Raw genomic sequence first — 25899 nt, forward strand, 5'->3', positions numbered from 1 at the left:
TTTATGAGGTCAACAGATCTTACCACTCGAAACAGTTTAACTGTTCCTTTAAAGTATATTAAGGCTTATTCTTCCCTCACTGATGTTTGCCATTAAGAAAGTGAGCTGTTGACCAGCCATATACAAGACGAACACCTCAGATCAAACTGTTTATAATCTAATATTTAGCAGACAGCCAGATGTGCTCACTCCACATGCAAAGCTTTGCAAGATAGTGCAGCTGTGGAGAATTAACAGACACTGCTTCATCATATTAGAATCAACAGAACTTTCATCATTGACAATGACTGGGAGAGTAATTCCACCTCGTAACGGTCAGGAAGGCTGTCTTAGACAACGAACTATACATATAATCATAAAATAGTTTGGGCTGGAAAGGACCTCTAAAGATCATCTAGTCCAACCTCCCTGTACTGAGCAGGGACATATTCTAGTAAACAGACTAGTAAGCTAGTAAACAGACCCTTTGTGGGGAATACCTCTTCCTTCAGAATGTAGTTGAAATGAAAGTTTTCCTATGCATTGAGCGAGACATGTTTCCATCCAATTCCATAGTGAATTTATTAAAAATGCTTTTTAAGTTGTACTTTGGCTGGAGAACTATGAAAACAGATGAAAAAGTAAGCCTTTTTTACTTTACTTTGCTGGCTCAATTAAATGTAAATTCAAATGTAGGGCAACTTCAGGCATTCAGAAACCTTTACAGTTCGGACAAGTCTACTGCTGTCATCACATGCCCAATGGCTATTAGTAAGGCCACGTGAATTGTTAAGGTTAATGGCAAGGAAAAAAGTGAACTGTTAACAAGGCAATCTCCAGTAATTTTCCCCCCTGTTAGCTTACATTTCAGCTCTCAACATTCTGCTTTTTTAATGTGCAAAGTATATCCAGGTGCTTGTCTTCAGAACTTACAGGGAGTATTAAAAAACCCCATCCACCCAGAGGAAAACTTAGTTTTATCAGTGTCAAAAAAAAAAAAAAAAAAAAAAAAAAAAAAAAAAAAAAATCATTAAACCTAGCTCTTGACTAAGAAACAATTTTAGCTGCACTTCTGAATATTTAACAGACTTTAACAAACTTCCACTCTTCCAGTAGAGAGCACTGTAGGACATTTTAATAATAAAACAACATCTGTTTTGTCATCACATTTCAATCTTTAAAAAAAACCCAGTCTTTCACAGTGCCACAATTCTCTGAAATCTCTGAACATTACAAGTTCTTTTATGCAGACTTAAATGCAACTATATGAAAAAAAAGTACTTATGAAACTCACACGAGGAAAAACGCAACACAAAATTACTGGACGCCTGCTGCCAAAATCTGACAAATTAGCTCCTTCTACAGCAGAAGTTGAAGGGATGTTGATTTACTGATGAAAGGAAGACAAATGTATCCACATTCTGATAACATCAGAATCACAGTATATAATATAAACCGAGAATGAATGTTTTGAAGCTATGTAGAAAACAGATGAACAAATGTCTAAGCCGTTAATCACTTCCTAAGACACGACCAGTTTTTGTTCAGCCTTGCATATGTGAATCTTCTCCATCAATTAAACTGCAGAAGTACAATATGGCCTATAAAATACACACCTCTTTCTACTTTGGGTTCTTTCTCTTTCCCCACCCTACAGTGCAGCTCCCCACCTGTAACAGCTTCCTCGGTTCTCTACCAATACATGTTTTTGCCAGTGTATGTGTGTGGATTTTTCCATTTTGGGGAGCGCCTCTCTAGCAACACCTTAAAAACAACTGCCTCTCCCAGGCACGATTGCTGCTCAGTTGAGAGCAGAAATCAGACTCACCACATGAGAGTACGAGAGAGAAAAGTGCCACAGACATCAGCACATTCCCTGAATATCCCCTGCTTGTCTGACGTAACGTTCTACACAAACACTGACTCTGACATAGGAAAAACATTCCACGGAGTTTTCTGAGGGAGCATTCGAGGTTAAAAAGAAAAAAGTCTTCTAATGGAAATCAAATATTACCAAGTATTTCATTCATCAGTAGAATTAAGACAAATGCATGCGAGAAAACAGAGAGGTGAAAATATTACAGTAATTAAGATATAAAGAAAGAATAATCTATTTGATAAGCTATTCAAATATTGGGAGAGAAAAAGCAAGCATTACAGAAAGGACCATATAGTAATTAGGTAATGGTTTACAAAAGAATCTTTCAGATGCAATGATGTAAAAAACATTATCGTGCTTAGTTTTAAACAACTTCTCAACAAGCCACACTGGTTTAATTTCTACTTTCTTCTATTCTCTAGAAGTGCAGAAACTAATAACTCTTCAGTATCAAATGTGTAAGCAATCATCTCAGTCTTTAAATTTGGTGCCGGGACTAAATAATAAAGAACATAATTTGATGACTAAAGCTTAACGTATCTTTGAACAACTGATGGACATAGACAGTATAGATATTTTCTTGGCGCAGTACCTCTCACCAGGCTCTGGATGTGGTTGTTGCCAGGATCCTGAATGTCTGGAAGCAGGGATATCTAAAAATAGTCTGGTAAAGATGCCTGAGAAACTGAGGACATGCGGCAGTCCTAATCCTGCCTACACCTCTCTTCTAACCTGCTTTTAGATTTGGTAAAAAGAGAAATTATAGAGCTGCTCAATGGGAGGAAACCCAAAGCGTGGTCCAAGTAAGCTGGTGTAATTTTAAAGGCAAAAGAATAATTACACCAGGTCATATTCTTCCTCAAGTCCGACTGCATTTTAATCCACAGCCAGGTGGGAAAAACCAAAGGGCACAGAACGAGGAAAATACAATAGGAGTATACATTTATATTAACATAACTGGTTTGTTTATAAGTGAACTTCAGGGGAGTTTAGGACACACTTTGTAACTGATCAGAACTTAGACCTTTTCCGGAGAGGTGAGTGTGGTCATATGCTAAGGGGGGCTATCAAGAAAGATAGATTTAAAATCAAACCAGATTGCAACACGGCTATCAAAGCTGTTCTCTGCGTAAAAGCATCTAATCCTAAAGGTAAAATCATGTTAAGAAATACAGCTAGTACCTCCACAAGGAAGATAACAGCAGGTTGGAATACAGAAAAAAAACCAGAAAAGGTAAAAAGCTTGTCTTGTAAAGACTGTCACTATAAAAAATACCAGTTGTACAAGAAAAAACATACAGTATTTCTTCAGTCCATCAATCTACACAGCACTGCAGATGCACATCTCAAACTGTATCATGCCCTGAACAGCCATCCGGCTGAATCGGAAGATTATAATGGAGCTGGGCTGGGTGTACACTGCTTTCCCATTGCGTACTGCATTATCAGCCACCTCACAACTACCCAGATCTTAGCCACAGGCTGAGAATAAACACAGCTACATGCACCTCAAACAACTGGACAAGGAAAAAGTGGTTCTTTGGCTCTGCTCTGCAGATTTGTTAGCTGGAGCTAACAGTTCAGTGCTGGTCTTAGCGAGCTCTACATTCCCACCCAGCAGGAGGCACGGAGGCAGCAGCAGGAGGGCAATAGGAATATAGGTGATATACAAACAAAAAAATCAGAATATTTGGCACGAAGAAACAAGGGCGGGGAAGATGGTAGTGAGAACAAATTTCTCACTGGAGAAAAATAATTTCTTGTATGTTGTGACTGGGACACATGCATTCTTCTGACAGCATTCTTCCTTCAGGTGTGCTGCACTGTTCATTACCCTTTACATGCAAGAATCCTGTGCTCACAGACTGGATAAAATGAAGGAGTAAATTAAAGAACAACAAGCTTCCAAACTTTATCCTCTGGGTTTCAGTTTGGACACAGTCAGTGTTTCCAGTTTGGGTGTTTACAATTGGGAACAGATTGTTTTATTTTTTTTGTATTTTTGGCAGAAGCATCTGTCAGCTGCTTTTATGGCAACAGGAGATGTCTGCGGGTAATCCAAAGGCACCATCTTCAAGTTATTATAGCTTCTTTGCTTCAGTACAGAAACTATTAACACTTAACACAGATACTCATCTAACATCAAGCAACGGCATCAACTTACTATCTTCTGTTACTCCACTGCTATTCATCAACTCTGCAGAGTCTCCTGTAGTATGTCATTGTTACTGCTTGAAAGTTTTAGGATAACTAAGAAGAGATAACCCATCAAACGACCATACTGTTGACTAATGTGATCTAGCTTAACCAAACTCATGGTCTGAGTTTTTTCTGACTTGCCAAGAAAATGACTGAGCCATCCAACTACAGATACTGAATAAAATCCTTGCCAGCTCCTGCAATCCTCTATCATTACTTTCATAATACTTCAGATTTTATTTTATCTCTGATCTCCAAGAACTAAGCACTGGCAACTCTAAATTCACTGTTGAATTTTAAAATATAGTACTACTTTATTTCTGTAGGAGTTACCATTATTGAACCAACATTCAGTGAAGGTGACTATTCAAAAAGATTACACTTCTGATAATGTGGGTGCACAGGGAAGCGTACCTGTACTTTCAGAAGAACCACTCTGCATCCAGACAGGGAAAACAAATTTGGCACTTCCTTTAGAAAGGTATATTCCAAACATGAAGCACCTCTGATACTCACTCACTGAAGACATATCATACTGCTTAAATGCCTCAATTCAGAACATTTGTCTTCCTGACTGGATTGTTCCTAGTAAAAAATACTTACTTTACCTTAACTGAGGAGAGTCCACCTAAAAATAATTCATATTTACTATTTTGAACATCAGATTTACAGCTTGAGAAGTGCATAACAACACAGTGGACAGATTTTTCAGCTTTACAAGTCTATAATTAGACAGTAGACTTAGTTCTGCACCACAGGAACTGGATGCAACTCAAGCATAATTTCTTTATGGAAATAGTAAAGTGAGACTAAGCCCACAAATTTACTGAGATACCATTTTTCACCAAGTCCTAGATATTTTCAGATATCTTAATGTAAGAAAGTTGACATCTTGTTTGCATTTTTTTTTCATAAACTAGATACCAATATGGTGATTTAATTTATATTAACTCTTAAGGCACTTCAACAACTCCTATATTCCATTCAAATGTACTGAAATAGAACAAACAGCTATACATCTACAGACTCTTTTGCAAAGATGTCAAATGCACCGTTAGAACTTTAGAACGCAGAGACCACCTTTGTTTTAATTCCCACAATCTCCACAGATGCTAGCTAGCAACATTGGCAAGTCTAGAAGGAACATCACTGCACTGCGGTGTGAAAAAAATGTTTTCGTTGTTACTACTTGTATAAATCCACTTCACCTGAGGTGAGGTTACAGTTCATTTTCTTTAGCATTGACATAAAGCTGAAGGAGAGACACACACCCTGCCCCTCACCTCCTCAAAAAGCCCCAAGCTAGTACAATGCTACAATTAAAAGAACAGCAAGAGCAAGATCCCGAGTGCTGGTAATCTCACAACAACTTTCTTAAGAGTTACCACTATAACACCCTGCCTAAGACATACAAGACTTGTTCCTAGTTTTTGGCTCTGTGTTGCCCTCCTGCATCGACTCACTGGTTTTCTTAATGCCACTGTTCCTTTAACTGCAGCATGTACTGGTCTGCTCTGTATTAGCACTCAGCAGGCTCTCTAGCTTTTTTCACAAAACATAGCAACTTAAAGCTTGAACTCTGTGTTCTTAAGCTCCATCTGTCCTGCTGACTTTTTTTTTTTCCTGTTGCAAATACTCAGCTTATCAAATAAAACCTCCCCAAGAACAATGAAAACTGAACTGAGATGACAAAAATCCCTTATGAAGAAACAAGCTACACTGTCAAGTGTTTGATCGCAAAACCAATCTTAGCTCATAAAACTGGCCAAAACATTCTGCTTTACTAGTAAGATGAAGCTTTCTAACATTTGGAGCATTTTGATTAACTCAGAACTTCTTCCATGGAGTGAGGCAGCTGAATTAGGGGTGCACCTCTGAGCCACATGAGTGAACAGGCCATGACGTCATTCAGAAAGTGGCTGTTCCTTCAAAGGGGCACTTCCCAGGTGACTTCGGTGTTAGGCATGAATCTGAGCGCAGGCTTCAGATTCTTTCTTTCATAACAACACGTACAAGAACAGCCAGGAGTTTCCATGGGCCGTTTCAAGGTGGGATTGTGCAATTCTGGGCGTTCAGCTTGCAATAGCTTCTTCAGACTGAAGCTGGACACAAAATTAGTAGAGCCTTCCTCTGTTCAATGTAAATAAACTCTACACGTTGTGGAAGAAGTTGTGATAGATTTCTATGTACACAGTGTATATATTCATAAAGACAAATGGTAAAGTACTGAAGTTACTCTTTTGTACTGGAAAACATTAACAGTATCTTATAAAAGCAGAGATACAATTACACAGACATTTTCAATTTTGTCAATAAAGTTTATTTTGCTCTAAACTAATTTCTACCTCCTTTGTCCTTGATTAATGTGATAATGCCGAACTTGCAGTACCACACTTTTGCCATGGTAACATGCAATGACATTATAAACACAGAAACAGGAATTCCCTGTGAGACAAACCCCAGAAGTCATCACAGTTAGGAACAAAATTCTCATTCAAACACAAATAGCCTTAGTAATAGGAACAAATATCTATTGTCTGTTACTCTCAGTTTATTAAAGCCCTTTTCCAGTTTAACGTAAAATCTGAAACTGCCTATTTTAAGGACACTGCATCTCTTCTGAATCGGGATTTTTAATACTGTGAGCCTTACTGCACCATAGATTAGAATAAATGACTCGGGTTTTAATTCTTGATTCATAGAAACACTTGGCTGTCTAACAGAGGACAAGCAATGCACCAGAAACTAGTCATTCTGGAGACAGAATCATGAATGTGTGGGTCTAGTGCTTTAGCTTCAGTAGTCTAGAAATTTAATACCACTTTTGGTAATTTTTTTCATGCAACACAAATTTTTAACAATCTGAACATTTTCTTTTAAGCTACCATTACCACAGAAGACCATCTGCTCTTTAAATTTTAGTATTATAACTACTTCAGTGTGCAGCGAATAATTTATACATACCTTCTATGGGGGAGATAATAGACACTACAGGACAGATATATGTACTGAGGTGTATTAAAAGGACAGGAACATGAAGTGTGAACTACCTTTGTTGGGTGTTTTTGTTTTGTAGTAAAGCAAATGCAGTGGGGAAGTATGCTGAGTCGTATGTAACGCGTAATCCATAAGCACATGGAACGTACCCTTAACATACCTCTGCTTCATTATCTGTGTATGCCCTGCCGGCCTAAAAGTCAAATCCTACTCTGAACGCCTCGTCTCCAATTCCATCACAAATTCTGGAAGCAAGTCCTACATAGGCAGTGAGCCTTCACAAGAAAATCACTTCTTCCATTGGTTTTGCTGTACCGGATCCTTCATTTTTCCTACATGTAACTGAAGTGTCTTCTCTGTGATGATTACTGTTTTACAAATCTGTTTATATTCTCTCTTATCAACCTGTTTTTTAGCATAAACTGTCTTTTCTTCACATAAACTCACATGAAAGCCAGCTACAAGACATACATGATCACCGTAATTCAACACTTGGCCTTCAGACACTTCAAGAATATCAGTAACAGAGTTCTTCCAAAAGCTAGATAGAATGAGAGGAATTTGTTTTAAAATAATACTTGAACAGAAAGAACTAGCTCTAAGGTACCATTCTGTAGCTATTTAAGAGAGATGTGCAGAGCACTACCTAAACATAGGAAATATTTTTCCCCCTAAACAATACAAATTAGGGAACTGAATTTTTTTATTAGAAAGATTACTTTAGCAAGCTGCAAAAATGATTAATAGCGACTATTTCAACCTGACAACATCAGATACGAAATGAAACCACTATTACCGTGGCCTTAAGAGCCATGAGCAGATGAGATGGACATCTCAGATTAACTGTTCTAAGAGAACATAACTGAGTTGGAAAGTAATTTATAAATTATTTTACAGTGGCAATTAATCCAACACTAATGTTGGCTGTCACTTCTTACTTCATAAAAAATATTGTGCTTTTTAATAGAAGACCTATATTCTGGTGCTAAAGTAGTAAAATTAATCTAGTCTAGATCATTATATTGGTACTTGCATCGTTACGTGAACATAAATTAAGAGTGTATTTTAAAAACCTTCATATAAGGATTTAGAGCCTTCTCTAAATAGCAACATAATCCTTTTTAGTAAGAGAGTAGGTACTGAGAACACACTGAGCTCAAGGCACTGAAGTAGAATTTAAAATTTGGCATCTGATTTGAGAACAGAGATTTGGGCAGATTTGTGGAAAATCTCCAGTATTATCTCAGTCCCGCATCTTTAAACTGTGGATAATAATTCACCCATTTCTTTTCTGCACTATAATTTAACTATTCCAACTAAGAATAAAGCTCTTGAGAGTCAAGTCCAAGGTCTTCTGTTGCTTACTTATTCTGAACTTTGATCTATGGCTATTTGCATCAGGGTGGCACCTACAGCCTCCATCCCATTATTCTAGTGGCTGAACAAACATCAAAAACATAGCCCTTAGCTTCAAAGAATTTATGATCTAATAAACTGTGATAAATTACACTAACCTCTTGGAAACGCAGAGCACAATTTCAATTACTACCTCTGAGTGTTACTGGTAGAAATCAATATAAGACACTGAACCCCATTCTCCCTTGTACACATCATTCTAACAGCAAATATGAACACAAGTAGAAAGCTACCACTAGTATGAAATGTGATATGAATATGAAAATATTCATTATGAAATGAAAATATTCAATATAAAAATATGAAACAGTGCTCTCCGATTTAAAAAAAAAAAAGACAGGTGAAGAGGTCCGACTTTCACACCTCCCTCTCTTCTGGTTACCCAAAGGCAAGAGAAGGAAGCTGACAAGCCCCTGAAATACATCACTAAAGGAGTAAAGAGTATTCACGTGACTACATACCAAAGCAAGACCACTCGAAATGTCATTTAGTCTTCTGCTAAGAAGAAGAAAAACCCAAAACAAAACTCAAACCCAAAACCTGTACCTAGTTATAAAGCTTTTAAAATGGATTTGAACATTAAGTACGCACATGCAATTTGGGTGAATGCTTTTTCATTTTGAGAATAGGTTTGATTTTAATAGTTGCAGTTCCTCAAAAACTGCAAGTTAGGATATGGCCTCTAAATTCTGACCTAGGAAGACCCAAACATTTGTGACTTCAATGGATTTTCAGCAATAATCCTATATTCACAAATAGACAAGGCTTCCCTCCCACCTAATCTTATTAACAGAATGCTCTAATTAACATGATTTGCTGAGTGAGTTACCTCCGTCTCTCTAATATCTCCCATTTCAGAAGCACCTGGGTGCTACAGCAATAGTAAGAGATACGGCTTAGGGACATTTTTAGTCCATTTTCAAATTATCTGTCCCTTCAAACTCAACCCTTGGTTCCACACGTATCATTAAGATTTGATCTATGTCCTTGTTTCAACATTCTGCCTCTTTCCAGTAATACCACAGCAACAAGCTGAAAACCAACTTGTAAAACCACAGGATTTTACTAGATTTGATTTCCCTTAAGGACTGAGAATGAAGAAAATATTACTTATGCAAAAGTATACAGTTGGAACAAAATCTGAAGTTTAGACAAATTTAACCGATCACTTTCTCTCTTTTGGTGGCAAATAATAATTTCTAGTAAGAATGCAAAACATTTTAACAAAGCTTTACAAAGTAGTTCATGCAAATATTTATCCTTTGCTATGTTTCAATCCAGTAATGATTAGCTTCTCTAGTAAATTGCACCTAAAATTCCCAGGTTCAAAGTTCAAAATGCTTTTTAAAATAGGCCAAGGAGGCATTTCTGAGAGAAAGATTCATTACAGTTCAGGATCCACACCTGACTAGTGTACGTTATTATTGTATTAAAGTCAGAGACTGCAGCTAGTGACTTGTCCAATGGTTTCTTCAATATTAATCCTCATGGAGATCAGTTCATGTGAAACTTTTCCGAATGGTGAACAGCTTGGCTGTTGGACAGATTCCTGTAGTCTTGTTTTTGTTGGTAAAACTGTATGTCATTGTAGAAGTTTCTGTTCAAAAAGTTATGCCATTCTCTTATTTTCTATGATCCAGTTATATTTATTTTTTCTGGTTTATTTTGGGAGTATTTCCCAATTTTTTTTTGGTGAGTAGTAGATGTAAGAAGGCGGCAGTACTTCCATAAACATAGCAAAGGCTCAGCAAACAGTAATACCCAGCTTTGTCGAAAGTAAAAATGCGAGATGAGAAGGAGTTAATTCATCTGCAGGCCTGATTCTAATTTAAAGCAAGAACAATCTAGAAACTGCTCTTGCCCACCTAGCTCACAAGCACAATAACCCAGATGTTTGCACTCAACAGCCTATTAGTTCCAGTGTCAGACATGCAACTCACTTGGCACTTGAGAGTCCAGAGGCTAAAAAGCCTGCTTAAAGAAACCTCACATTCTCACAGCTGACAGCTCACGTGGAAATATAACTGTGCAGAAGGAATCCCCAGAGGACATGCTAATGAGGCTATTTGGTAGTTTCAAGCAGAGTTAAGGAGAGGCAAGGGAATAAACATCAGCAACAGAGAAGGAACAGAAAGGGACTGTGGAGAGTTGAGTAAATCTTTGCTGACCCTAAGGTCTTTAGAAATTCCATCCTTTTTCTTTGCACTCTTTTGTTTTGTTTTGTTTTTGTTTTTTTTTTGTTAATTCTGTTTGGACAAGCCTCTGAATTTTGTTCAGTTGTCTTGAACGGAGGTTCATATTGCTCAGTGCCTGTTGGTCAGTTGGTGCCTACTCTTGTCCGGTGCTGAGGAACTCACGACTCTGAGTATCTTTCTCTGTAAAGTGAAGATTTATACTGAAATACTTATTTATTCTTTTTCTGAAGGATAAGAAAATGACGTCATAAAACTTGTTACAAAGCTTCTAATGATTTTGAGTCTTTTGTCCCAACAGTCTCATTGCTCAGCTCTTTTGAGTCAGATACTGGGGAAGGCCAGTGATGTGTCTGTTTAAAACACTTCAAAAATTTTAGTTAACACAGTATCCTTAAAAATATGCTTTACATGCTGTGTTCAATACTAGATGCCATATTATGAAGAATTACTGTTGAAAGGCAGTTGCTATTACTACCACGGAAAAACTTCTACTCGCCTTTTCTGTACATCATACGTATCTACACATACAGTCTTGCACTTTCAGAACTTATTGGATTTAGCACTTCAACATATGGCTGTCCTACATTCCAACAAACAGCTCTTCTACACCAAGACTACTGGAAAGAATCATAATTTTTACAACAAAAATAATCTAAAGAATGTACCTGGCACAGATGGGTCTCAGGTATCATCTTGTTAAGCAGCGCACTCTGTTAATCATGCCACCAACACAAGTTTTCCTAACTGCAGACCAAGCCAGATAAATCATTGTTAATGAATCCCCTGCTGCAGATTTTCAAACTTAGCTGAAACAATGCACATACCTAGGAGATCAAGTCTTACAATAAAAGGCTACAAAAAGCCTTGAGCCAGAAATAAGTTTCCATATCTGTATATAAACTATGTGCCTCATAATCCAGAAGTCATATGAATTCCAGAAGTTTCACATTCCAGCCCTTATGCACCTCTGATTCCAAGACGAAATAGAGCAGCAATATCCCATCCTTCAAGTAAAACAAAACATAAAGCTTAATGTTACATCTAGGCCTGATTCTTCCTCATACCTAAAGAAACTGAGAAGTCTAGCAACAACCTGCGCTCTAGAAGCTTTAGAATCCCAGTTCCTAACGCGAAGCACAGTCCTCTGCAACCAAGAGTCCAGCTCTGTAGCAAGCAGCAACATACAGCATTTTCCTGTATGGGCACACCAACACGGCAAACTCTTCAGCTCAATTTTCAGCTCTGAAAGCTCAACTGTAAGAGGCTCTGTTGTGTCTCACCTGATTTTGAAGTCAGCCCTGTTTTTACATGGGAATCAACTGGGTCATCTCCAGAGGTCCATTCCAACATAAATTATTCTAAATTCTTACATTTCAGTTCCCAAAGCAAATCCTAATATAAATGCAATGTAGCCAAAGGACAACTCTAACATTCAAGGAATCATAAGGCATTCCATCTTTCTAAAATTGAGGGCATTTCAAAGTCTGACAGTGAGCTAAATCTCTTGCAGTTTTCTATTTTCAACCCAGATTATAGTAGGTAGATACTATATCTACAGTGCCAAATAACTGATTCTAGAACTTTCTACCAAAAAAGCATGTCTAAAGCTTTCATCTGTTTAAAACTGATTTTTCCCTGATGAGAGAATTGAAACTTAGACTGCTCAAAGTCAGACATTAGGAAAAAGACTGTAATTCAGCAGCCAGGGTGCTAAAGAGAATGGATGTGAAGGCAACCTATGCAAGAGAAACAAACTGCTTGGATACAAAGGAAACTTAAAATTTGCTCAGAACAGGGAACACTCCAAGGCTGTGGTAGGTTACAGATCAGCTTCAATGCAGACTAGGGGCTCTGTCCCAATCCTGCTGCATTACAGTTTGAATAGATTACTTCATACATTACTGAGACTTAAAATACTTCTCAGATCCTATGCTGCATGCACTACCCTTAATTAGTGTGATCTATTTTTTCTTCTTGCCATGAAATTATAGCTTCCATCTCATATTTGCATTGCAAATCTGTTTCATACTTGTAACTGAAGTATGTCATACAGTACTTAGACATTTCAAGCAAAATGGAGTTTATGAAGAGACCAAGGGATCATAAGCAGAACCTGAGAGATGAGAGCTCTGGAGACCAGATCAAAAGCTACTGGTTTTGACCTTCAGTTGCGGTCTGTGATGTATTGAAAAACATGACCAATATTTTTTATCTCACTCACCCAATTAAATTCACTTTTTTTTTTTTTTTTTTACTGGAGTATTTCACTAAAAATATTTCATTAAAACACACGTGTGCTATTGATAGCTTCTACTGAGAGAGGAAAAGAAACGAAACATTATACATTATATTAAACTGTCTTACATTATTTCAGAAGTTTTTTTGGTTTTATTAGCTCTGACTGGTCAAATGATGATGCCATGCCGGGCACAGATATAGAACGGGTGTAGCAAATAGGCTGTTTTCTGTGATAGCAACCATGCTATTGCAGTCTCCCCATGCACCTGGGGAGGACTTTGCAATAGCACCCTACAGTTGTACTGGGTCGACAAAAACAAAAAAGAGGATCAGCCCTTACCCTGATGGTAGTTCATCTTTGCCTAAAACTAGCTGTAATATTTGTAATCTAAAAGTTAGGCATTAGGTGAAGTACCTTTATGAATCCTGTCTGCTTTCAGTACATATATGTATCCATCTCTGTACTCATCTATTACGCTGCAAAATTAGCAGTACGTATATCTGTAGCATCCAGATATAAATCACGTCCCCCTGCTGCCCCTCCACAAGTGTTTGTCACCTTGCCAAGTTATAATTACTTGGATCTAAGTATTCTGCCTCACGTATATGCCTCGAAATGATACACTTTTTTGCATTTATGTATGACATTGGGAGCTTCAGTCAAACCTAAAGCGCTCTGTGCAAGCTACACGCAAATGGAACTCAAGAAAGAAAAACTGGAATTTCTCATAAACTTCATTCCTTTCTTGAAGCAGATCATCTTCTGGAGAAAATGAGTGATCTGTAGACCCTGAAGTTGTGCAGCTGGGTATTGGACACATAACTGACAGAGGACTAGAGACACCTGGAAAGAGACCATACACATATCAAAACCACGCTGTTGTTATTCTGCAAGTTTTTCTAAACTTCTCAGCCAGTGCTCTGTCATAAAAGATACCAGTACTCCAATTATAAACGGCTCACATTTTTCAAAGCTTTCAGATAAACCAATGCAAAAGACAAAACTCTAGGTGAAGACGCACACCGATACCATAAGCCACATGCCTACTAATTCTTGCAAAGTGATCTTGATGTGCTGACTTGTAGGCAGCACTGTGGGCTACTCAAGTGTATGCCACACGCATTCATGCAGTCTTTGAACTTCTGTGCATTCGTATGCAGATGAGATATACAATAGTCTGCAAATACTATTCAACTGCCATTACTGTACAGTGACACACTATTGACGGGAAGCGAAGGGTGAGTTTGTGCTCAAAAGGCTGGACCGAGACTCGGGAGGTACAGACTTAATTCTTGCCCCTTTACAAACTGGTTATGAAACCGCAGGCAAGACTACCTGTCAGCTTTTCAAAAGCTCTCAGTACCCCACAGAGCTTTCTGAGGAACTAACAAATGTTCAGATTTTAAGGAAGCTGGAATATCACCAGTTGTCACAAAGACAACTGACAACAACTGAAACTACTTGATGCTGAACAGTTAAAATGCAGCTCTCCTCCTTCAGCTACTCACATGAGATGATGTCTGTTGCTATTGAAAGTTTACATACAATCCTTCTGCACCATAGACATTTATTTTGTAGGATCTTTATGGCTGTAATGCTATCCTCTCCTACCCCGCTCCCGTTTTAAGTATGTAATGTCATAAGCAAGATGGAATAGGTAGGTGTATTTCCCTGAAGCAGAGAAGTCTGTTGACAGTACCCCTTGCAAACTTTAAATATTTTATGTTTTATTTACATGATTATTCATCTTTGGTATAATAAGCCCCAAGTTTAATGACTGTAATGTATCACAAATAACTAAGAAGTTCAGATTTGCATTTCCTTGTAAAATTGTAATTTTCTGCTTTCATATTTCATTTGGATGTCTTCACAATACTCATTTTTCTTGTGCTTAACACACTGAATTAATTATGATTAAGTCCAAGGCATTTTGATATACTAATGAAAGATAATTGGAATTAAGTTATTAATTCTAATTATAACAACTGTAGGAAAACAAAATTTTTCTTGTATTATTTCATTAGCTTCTATTTTTCAAGATTTTTGTGCTCCGTTTGGAATATCTTGCTATATCTAGCTTAAATTTAAGTACACTTTTTAATAGCATGCCTTGTATCTCTATTTACTTGGAAAATCTATATACAATCTTCCCTTTGACATTCTTTCATTAATTATTTTTACTGACACAAACCTATGATCATTCTGTAGTATGCTGATTGAATAGAAAAAGAAAAATTGCTAGTATAGCTATAGCAACAAAAGTTTGTAGAAGTGCAGTTTATGCCATGAAAACATGGCTTTGCTAATACCGTACAGCAATGACAGTGATATGCACATCTTCAAAAGACATAATTGCACCTAGATCCCTGCTATGGCAGTTACATCAATTAGAAGCAGTATGGTATTTTTGAGCTAAAATTCTTGTCCAAAATGCCTGCTCCAGAAAAGTATTATCTGCCATTCCTCAATGATAAAAGAGCTGAAGGAACAAGAAACTACAGAGTTGAAACCTCTTGTTTATTGTACTACAGTGAAGATTAATACTACTAGCTATCGCCAAGCAAGGTCTTTTGCAGGGTATTTATTACTAATGCCTTTTTTTCCCCCTCCCCTCCATTCCTACAGTTGCAATACGGGTCCAAGATATATACTGAGTAACTGAGAGGAAAGACCATCCATGACACAGCACAATTAATTGTCATCAAAACCCCACAATAATACAAAGTAAGAGATGCTTAACAGTCTTTTTTGGGGAAAGCTTTACTCATTTATCTTCTAAAGTTTCAAATTTAAACTTCATTTAGTATCATAAATATGCACATGGCAATACACAAAGTTTTAACTAAGTCTGAAGTAAACATTAGGACAGTAGCTGTCTCGGCACAAGCCAGCCATCAAATCTCATCGTAGAAGAGCATACTGAAATGTATGGAGTGTTATTACCAGTGCCTTCAGGAGGACCAAGACTGAGAACATCAGTAAGAGTAAAAAAACCCAAACAAGCCTAAACCAACAATGACAATAACAAAACAAACACACACACACCCCAAAACAAACTAACAATCCCAAAAAACCTAGAGCCCCATCAACTTATGCCATACACCAAACCATGCCAAAACTCAGCAAATTACAAAATAGCAAGTACCATGAGGACTGGGTATGCTGGAAAGGAGAGAGAGAGAATCAAGATGCTTTTACATTTTAAGGGCATCCTTATGAGACTCATGGCTCCTGGATTTTACTTCCAGGAGAAACAACTCTCTTTGCTCGTGTTTTCTTGCAAAGAGGATTACTGCCATAAATCATCCTGAGGGTGTATGTCCTATGAGGTACCAGACATTACTAATTCTCTACAAAAAGTCCTCTCCAATTTGTAGAGAAAAGGCCAGTTGTCTGTATTGCAGGGTTCTTTTAATTTCCAGTTAACACTGATTTGCATTCCAAAATTATGTAGCAGAATACAGTTCACTTGCCCATGGAAAAAGAACATCTCTGGTATTGCTTTCCATCAAATAGATGGATTTTTCCTGAACATGTCATCCTTCACTCACATAACTAGCTTTTGAAACAGATCAGATAAAATGTTGTCTTTTCCACCCGACAAATATAAAAGTTCCATGAATAGATGTTATGAATTGGAAGTGGAAAAATATGAACACTTGGGGGAAAAAAAAACCCCAAACGATTCTTTTTCAATAGTTGCTTTATGAATGCTTTCTGAGTTTTTAAACATTATTTCACAATGTAATTACAAGATATGAAATCAGTGGGATATTTTAGTTAAAAATCAAAAAGTTACAAAACCCAAATGGGGTACTAATAGATACATGCTTTCCTCTTAAGAAGAAAAATATTGCAAAACTTAATGAAAATGGTACTTGAGAATCAAGGTGGAGACATCATCTAGATTTTATAAGGTTGTTATGTCTGCATATGCCAGCTAACCTTGTAAGAGCTGTGAAAATTTATGCCAGGTCTTAGTAAAAAATGCAGTGTGGAATTCCCGTACCCTTTAGGCTCCAGTTTCAGAGGAGGGCAATTTTTTGCTTGCTTTGGAATAATGAATCAAATAACTGACAGTTCTAAATAATAATTTTCTGCTGTGATCCACATGAAACTATGGGTTAACTTTTTCTATTTAAACACATAGGCTATAGTACATTGCAGCTTCCTGCAAGTGTTCTGACAGACCTTAGAGGCCAACAGCATGGAGGTCGAGGAGGCCCTGTAAGGTCAGAATCCATATGAAACAGGAGCAGAACTGGAGAGGACACTTAGGCATATATTAGCCTAAATAAAAGGAACGACATTTTTGGACCAAGAGTCACGCTAACAAGGCTGAGAACAGATTTCCTTTGGATAGGAATTCCCTATGCCTTTTTTCTCCCCCAGAAGCAGTTGATGCTGCTGTTTCTATGGTTATCACCATCCTATCGTTGTTTCCTTTACTCTATAGACTTTTTCTGCATAGCTGTACTGACACCTATTCACGAGATACGCTCTTAAGAAAGACAATGAGACACGAAAGGTCAGGCAGGATTCTTTCTTCTCCTGAAGGAAAAACCACATATATTAACAGAATTCACAGCTTCCGCTTGTTCTTAACAGATGGCACAGTCACCCCAGCAAGTATTGCTCCCTCTCAAAAACTGTACTATAAAAGCGAAGGTGCCTGCAAGGCTATACAGTGGAATGGTAATACATTCTTTGGTGAAAAATTCCGTTTCAGAGCACACAGAATAAAAACATGTTCACCTGGCAACTAGCAGAACAAGACTCAAGTTTCCACCACAAACACTTGCTCACTCTGTGGCAAGACTAAGCAAAAAAAAAGTGCAAACACAACAGCAAGGAATACAATTAATAGAAACTGAGTCCCAGCCTGTGAAATAATTTTTATTTTTGTATTAAAAAATACCAATCCTACGAGAGCTTGATCTAAAACAGACCACAAAGGCATCTTATTGAATTATACTCCCAGCTTAGCCAAGTAATAGCCGATTACTCAGTTTACTCTGTGTTATGTCGATTACTGAGTATTCCCTCCTCCCTTTAGCAAACCCATTTTCTAAATTGTTATTTTGGGAAAATGCATTTCCTGTGAACAGATCTCATTAGACTAATTGAAATACTATTGTAGAACTGCATTGTAACTGGGATAAGAAAGCATGACTAAGACTTCTGTTTTTACTCTGCAAAAATTCCATTATTGTTCTACCACATTTCCAGAGTATTTGACATTTCAATATATCCAGCAGATAGGATCATTACTCATTGCCTTTGCTGTTGTTCAAAAGAAGTCTGTGCTATTAATTTTAATTTTTATAGTACTCTAAGCATGCAGCCTGATGTTAAATTCTTTTGCACTCAAAATTTCCATCCATTTAGCATGCATTAAAAGGAAACAGAGCATCAAGAGAAGAGGAACACTGGTTTGCTTTCTAAAAGAACCATCAAATAATTCACAACAAGTATCAATTTGCCATTATTTAAGAAATAAAAAATTTTTCATCTTCAAAACAGACATTTACTAAATTTTTCTTCGCTATTTCATTTGGCTAATTCATGTCTCTGCAGTTTTCAAGTGAAAAGCAAGACAGAACGTGCTGTGTTCTAAAGGTAAGAGGACAAAATAACTTCATAGTTTCTTACCTTTGCATTATAGGGAATATAATGCTTTGATAAGGCTTCAGGAGTGTGCATCCATGTTTTGTCTACAGAAAAGCAAAATAAAAGAAGCACTGAATAGGTTATTCAATTGTTAATTTAACTGTCATAGCATCTATCTGGAAGACATCAACAACCCTCCTTTTACTCCGATAAGTATCTGAAGGAGTTACTGGGGATGGAGGGAAACATATCTCACAACCTGCCAAACATTTAAATGAAAGAACCCAGTTACTTCTCTTGGGCACACTTCCCATTTTAACCATTTAATTTATTTACGATAAGAATCCCAACTCCTCCCCACAAATGTATTTATCTGTCTTACGTTGTTTGCTGTTTCTGCCTCAGATCAGTATTTTCTGCATCCTACAATTGTTGTTTAAAGCACTGACTGCATGTTGAAATTCTAATGATGTTTTTGGGATGAATGATGTGCTTTTTCGATGAATTATCAAGACTTTAAAGGGACAAGGGAAATTATTTTGGAAAGCTTATCAGAGCAATAACTGATAGAAAAAAGCCCTAATCCTTCTACAAGACAATAAAAGCAAGTCAGATTGTGGTAAATGATTCAGAAGTTTAGATCTTCTATAACCTTTCATTACATATCCTAAATGAATTTGCATATTTTCCTTTAATGATTTTCACATCAGAAGACTGCGCTATTGTCTTTTCCCTGTGCATGTTTCATATGGTGACATGACGAGTTCATTATTTGTGAAATACATCTGCCCTCCTCCTTTTTAATGGCCATTTAAAATGTTCTACAAAATTTAAGGTGGAATTACAAACATTAGAAAAAACTTTTTATTGTAAGTTTAGAAGCCATTTTTAAAAAGTTTCCTCATTTGAAATCATTTAAGAAAATGTTCCGAAATACTAACTTGTACTGCCAACCGCATGAGAGATTCTGTAACACTGAGTAGTCTTTTATACTCCACACATTCAATATTTGGTACTATTTCCTAACATGAGACTACTCTTGTTTTAATTCGCATGAATTAAAGTCACAAATCTGGAACTTTATTGAATTAAGTAACAGAATAATAGCTTAAAGTAAAATTCTACTGTTGGGTATTCACAGACAATTCCCTGTGCTTTTAATGGGAGTTGCAGTTATAGCAATTACAAACTTTTTTGTTAGTTATACATAGGAACAATAAAACCCTGTTCACTTCAAACTGTTCAAGAACAAAAGCTCTGACATTTACTTATGCTGAACCAATAACTAAATATTTTTGAATATACAGAAGCAAGAAAACTGTTAAACAAAATATTCACCATAGTCACCACTGTAATAGGATCAAAACTGCAAAGCTGGAGGAAATTTTTTTCTTTCAGCAAATTTAATTCTAAATGACAGTAACATTCAGCTCCCTTACTGCGGAGTGATATTATCACTTCTTAATTAAGGAAGCATGATTTGTCCACTCGGAGGCATCCAGGAGTACGATTATGCACTGAAGTGGCTCTTCCTTTCGATTGTGGCTTGTCATTGGAATATCAGAACCAAGAACCACACATTTCCCAGAATATTTTAAGACCTGAAACCCGATCTCTAGTCTAAGTACAATATAAAAAGTTGATGTTATCCACAAATAAAAAAATAACCATCAGTGTGAATTAAGAATGTTAGAATGACAACCCAAAAAAATAACCACAAGCATTCTACTCCACATCAGTGCACTGCTGAAGGCCAGATGAGCAGACTGGTGACGGGGCTTGACCTCAAGTCCCAGACCCAGAGGAAGCTGGCACATAAGGCAGGAATGCTCCCTGCCCCATCATACTTACTGCAGCAGAGTGAAGATCTGCACAGTGCAAATTTCAGCTCCAAAATATGCGCTCACATTGCTAGTGTCAGTGTTTTATTGACCCATTTCTCACACATCAAGTGATTACTAGCTTCAGCAGGACACTGGCATATTTATAAATACATAAAGGAAAAATCTAATAAAAATGCTCCAAAATTAAACATTTCATATATTAAAAAACAACAACAACAACAAAAAACCCATCAAACCAAACAGTCTTCCACTCATTTAATGCCTAGTACTAGCACAAATAAGTAGTATGTCTGTAGCTTCTAAAGCAATTGTACAGGCAGACAATTGACTACACCGGTATCAGTAAAACTAACTGCTCCTTGCAAATCCTTCCTCTTCCCTTCTTCCCATCCCCAAGCAGAGCACTTTCAAATCTGAAAAAAAGTGATTCAATTTGGGAGCCAAGTTTGAAATGCTGCTCTTAATTAAGCAGCTAGTAATATTTCCAATATTATTATTAGGCACAAAGCTTTACTAAATATTTTTGTGAAGCCTACCAACCTCTAACTGTAATGCTATTGGGATTCCAGTATGGAAAAACACTGCCAGGAAAGTGTTTCCCTAACTGTTGGTACCCCTAGTTAGGTGAAATATAAGGAAATACGGATGGGTACTCTGAGCTCAAAAGGAAATCAGTAACTTAGCAGGGTACTAAAAAGTTGTCTGGATTCTACGAGTCTTGTGCCATTGATTAAAACAGTAAGTCAGCAAGCAGCATTTCCAACATCCGGATGTAGATCCTCAGGCACTGTGACATAGGTATTAAAGTTTTCCACTAAAATTGGAAGCCTATTTGGGGCTACAGTCAGGTAATAATTACAGAGTGGTGGCACTTTTGAAAGAACTCTTAACCCTAAACAAAATGAGTACGAGGCAAAATTCACATTGATAGCCAAGGCATGCAAAAAATGATGCAGGCTCTTACAGGGAAGTTTGTTACCAGCAAATTTCCTTATTAGTTGTAAGCTCTGATTTTGGACTTATGCCACTATCTTTCAGCAGCTGTTCGAAATACTGCTTAGAGTTAGTTTGATTTCACAGGAGTTGAGAAATGCCATATTTCAGACATTTTGCATCCAATAAATGAGAACATGAACAAACAAAACCTGTAAAACAGGTATTCATTTAAATACCTGATGTAGATGTGGCCTGTGATTTGCATGATCTCTCACTTTTTAATTAGTTTTAAATGGGTTTTCACAGCTTAGTACTTAATTATTCATTCTGAAGAAAAAAAAAAAAAAAAACCAAAATATGAAACCCTACAATGAAAATCACAGTTCATATTATTATTTTATTAGTTATATAGCAGCAAGAGTTCTAGACAATTTATAGATAAATAAAACAGCAAGTCCTAAAGCAAGGACCAAAAGCCTAGATGAAACCACAACTGACAACTGCGTGCATCTAACATAACAGTGAAAAGAGGCTTGTACTATCACACCCGGTGCAAACTACAGTTATTTTAGATCTTGTCTGAAGGTCTTACCAAGGCTGCCTTAGCATTTACATTAAAGTTTAAATAAGTGCCCAGTTGTTTTTTCAGAATTGTAAGTTTGAGCCATCCAAAGTCCATTAAAACCTAAGCAGAGTTTAGCTTGAAAGAGGCAGAAGCCTAAGTATGTGGTGGTTTTGCCAAACATGCTGGCACTGCATGGGAGAAGAGCTGGGAAGAAGGATCACTATTTATCATTCACGGGCACAGGGGAAGCCACAGCCCTGCTTAAAGAGAGTTAGAAATCCTGTAGCCTCTACGTATCACCTCCCCACGTGCATGGTGTGCCAACTGTGCAGCACAGGCTTTTAGAGAGCCCCTGCAGCAGCAGCACAGCATCCTGTCTAGTTTTTCAGATAATTTGACTCTGGTGAGAGCTTCTCAGGTTTTGCTCCCTGCCAAACTAGTCTGCCTAGGTCAGTGGTAAAACTGCATAAAATAATGTTTGGAAGACCCAGGGTTTGACAGAATTGCAAGGGGGTTGGGCACTTTCATGGTCAGAGGATTAACTGTTCTCGGAATTGAGATTTCACTCCTTTCTAGTCCCCCTTGAATCACGCCAGCCCCTTTCCGTTAAAAAGGAAAGATTCCTTTAAGTCTGCATTTCATAGCAAATGCTTGGTCATCACATTATTATCTGAGAGCACCAATGTGAGCCATTTCAGCAGCTTCAGCAATGTTTGGAGATCCAGGGAAGAGGAACGTGCTGACAAATCACACGCTGAAGTCAACAGGCTCGAGGACATCATAAAGTATCCAGAATAACTGTGCTGCACTCAGTGAAGGATGGCATTAGGTTAAGTAACAGCACAGCTGACCATTTATCTACCAAAAATAAAAGCACTAATAGCGGCAAGAAATTGTTCTCCCTTTGAGATTAATTTCTCCACATATTACTGCCCACATATTGTAGAATGGATTTAGTAGAGAGACACTGATGAACTACATTCTAACTGGCAAAACAATGCTCAACAGTGCAAGTTTAGTTAACCGCTTCCCTAAGCTCCACTCTCATCATTAATTCATGCATGCTAAATGGGGCTCTACTTAACCATTTCCAAAGTGTTTATCAAAGCATGTGAGACCTAGTGGCCATTCCGTTTGATGTGATGAACAGCGAGACTCTGATTTTAACTTTTTTTTTTTTTAGTGCAACAGTGAAATTACAATCATTTCTAGAAGGTAAAAACTAAAAGCCGTTATTCTTGAATAAATAAAAAACTCTTTGACATTAATGGATGTTCTCCTTGCTAACAGAAGAGAAGAAATCTTGGAACTGTCTTTTATTCCTGCTTTATAAAACTCACTATGGAAAGAAAGACCTTATATGACAATCAGCCTAACAACAGTCTCCTGAAGAAGAGAGCATCCCACAAGATCAGTGCTTCATCTACGTATTAATGCCTCAGGGAACAAATAGCTTACTTGCTTCAGTGTGTACATATACATTTCTATAACTTTCATCTTATAAATTTTTCCTAGATTATCTATTTTTGTATAAATAAAGAAAATCTTCACAATGGGACACACAAGAATTGTCACCCCATTAAATCATTTCCTTTATCCTGGACTGCAACAGAAACAGGCAGCTTCTCACAAACCTCACTTAGGCTAGTCCGACAAGGTAGGATCTGTCTTCTTGACTACTGCAGGCAAAGAACGAACTGATACGCCGAGCCATGGGACTTAATGCTCCTTACCAGAATTTTCATCTGAATACAATTAAACATTATTAATAAACATAAATCTACCCATACTCGTCTATAATTCAGCTATAGTATTTGTTCCAACCACCTTCTCCAGGAATGACTGAGTATAATCTGTGTGTCTAATAGCAGTAATTTATTAAAGTTATTACCAGGTTACCATGATTAAACAATTGAAATTATGAGTCAGATTCTGCCCATAGCACATACAAATGCCCATCAATGTACATTATTTTAGAATAATTACTTTTGTTATTTCTTTTTTCCTTTTTTGGGGGGCAAACATAAAAATTCTTGGGAGGCGTGTTTATTGTTTGCCAAGACAATGAAGCTGTATCTCCCTAGAACAGAGCATTCGCTTAGTCTCTCTGTGTCCTTCTCTCATAATATTTAAGACCTTATGAATGGTTTTAAACAGCTGATTACTAAAATAGTGAAGTGGTATCATAGAATGGTGGGTTGGCACAGTTACAAAATGAAAAAAAAGTCTAGTATTTGCATTTCCTTAAATAGTAACACTCACTACATAACCTGCACATTTTATACTATATATTTCTAGGATACAGATGCTAGTATGTAGATTTTGACAAGAAAGGAAAAGAGGATCAAAATAATATATTAGTTCAACTAAACAGTAATTAGCAAATCTTTGCTTTTGCACTTCTAATTTGTTCGTGTTAAGAATTTTTAACAAGTTCAGCTTCCTAAATTGGGGGGGGGGGGGGGGGGGGAGAAAAACATTCTGAACTATTTAGCCTGTACCTCTTACATCTTCTTGCCACCAGAAGAGCTACACTGTTTTTTTGATAAAAGCTTCTAGCTGAAGTTGAAAAAGAGATTACTGGTATAGCATAATTTATTTTAAGTGATCACTTTTTCGTAAGTTTTAACCGAGAAGTATATACAGATCAAACCTGCAAATCCACCTTTCACTTTTGGAGTCAGAATCCAGTCAACTATTCCAGTAGAACTATAAATGAATTTGGAAAAGCATCAATTAAGCTTGTCAAAAATTGTTAAAAAGGCAAATTTTCAAAGAATTTTAAACTGTTAAAGTAAGAACACTAAGTGTGTCAGTTCGGTACGACAAAACAAAGGAAAAGGAGCAGAAATTGGCATCTCAATACAGTTAAAATAGAATTTTATTTTTTCTCATTCAGGAAGATTAAAATAATGTAACAGGAAAATCTAGTTGGAACTTTTTAAAAAATGCCAATAAACTGGAAAGAGAAGAAAAAGAAAGCGGCAGCAACCATTCAGAACAACTACAATACGCACATCTGGAGCTCCCTCTTGCTTCTGTTTTTAAGATACATCCTTTTATGTACCTAAAGGATTTAATTTCACAAAATAGTATTCTCTTGAGTGACATATTTTGGATGTTCTTTGCAATTTTCCAACAGTTTTATAAACCAAAGTCCTATAAAATGAAGTAGTCGAAGTGCATTCCTATCAAGGTATGGTTCGTACACATCCAAATTTTTTTCACACAGAATACTACATCTTGACTTTAATTAGACATTCATGCAGTTGACTAGCAGTGTACCTATGCAACTCAAGAAGCATTGAGGTTGTAGCTTGGGGAAGTTACTTGCAATAGTACACTTGGACAAGACCTCTACATCACACACCAGTAACAACTTACATCAAGAATTTATTACCTTGTAGATCTCAAAAGATATCATTGTCAAACCACTGTGTGAATCATTTAACATTCTGTAAATTAGGCTGTATAAATTTTAATAGGATAGAAACCAAAAGAGCTTAAGACTCTTTCAATGCTGTTCCCATTCTAAAGTCACTGTTCAGTGCTTTACAGTTGAGCCGTGTGTCCGTGTTCTTAAAAGGAGCTCCTTAGGTTTTGCAAAAGCAACAAATAGTTACTGAAGTAAATATCATTGTTAATTTGCCTAGAACATTTTTTAAAGCACGCGATAGACAAGATGATTTCTGCAGTACCTTTCCAAAGATAAAGCAGATGAAATAGCCAACAGGAAATTATCCTCCTATTCTCATCTTAACACTAAGAAAAGAAAAATTAGGCTTATCTCTGCAGACCCAGCACAAATCCTATTGAAAGTTTCCAAAGCGTACTCCTCATTTGTAGCTGCGCATCCTCTAAAGACATCCTGTAATAATTTCTTTCCTAAACAATTACATCTGTTCCTTCTGATTTCAGAATACAAAGGCATATCCAGTTGTGTACAAATGCGTGCAAACACACACGCTGCAGGACTAGCCACTTCCTCGTCCCACCAACAGAAGACGATTTGGTCCTTGCCAAATTAAGGAGGCAATCCT

At 37.1% G+C, this 25899-nt stretch overlaps 1 protein-coding gene across 1 annotated transcript in view; it reads right to left on the minus strand.

Annotated features, from left to right (window-relative positions):
- The window catches only part of GULP1 (GULP PTB domain containing engulfment adaptor 1), a gene marked incomplete at both ends in the record, with an annotated part of 85183 nt that overhangs the window by 48344 nt on the left and 10940 nt on the right, over positions 1–25899 (minus strand). Inside the window, 2 exons of the mRNA XM_082001577.1 lie at positions 18557–18618; positions 24513–24568. Coding sequence (XP_081857703.1) covers positions 18557–18618; positions 24513–24568 — 118 coding nt within the window. The remainder of the gene's footprint in view (positions 1–18556; positions 18619–24512; positions 24569–25899) is intronic.

This window comes from Phaethon aethereus, assembly GCF_964289735.1.
Source record: "Phaethon aethereus genome assembly, chromosome: 6".
Lineage (NCBI taxonomy): Eukaryota > Metazoa > Chordata > Aves > Phaethontiformes > Phaethontidae > Phaethon > Phaethon aethereus.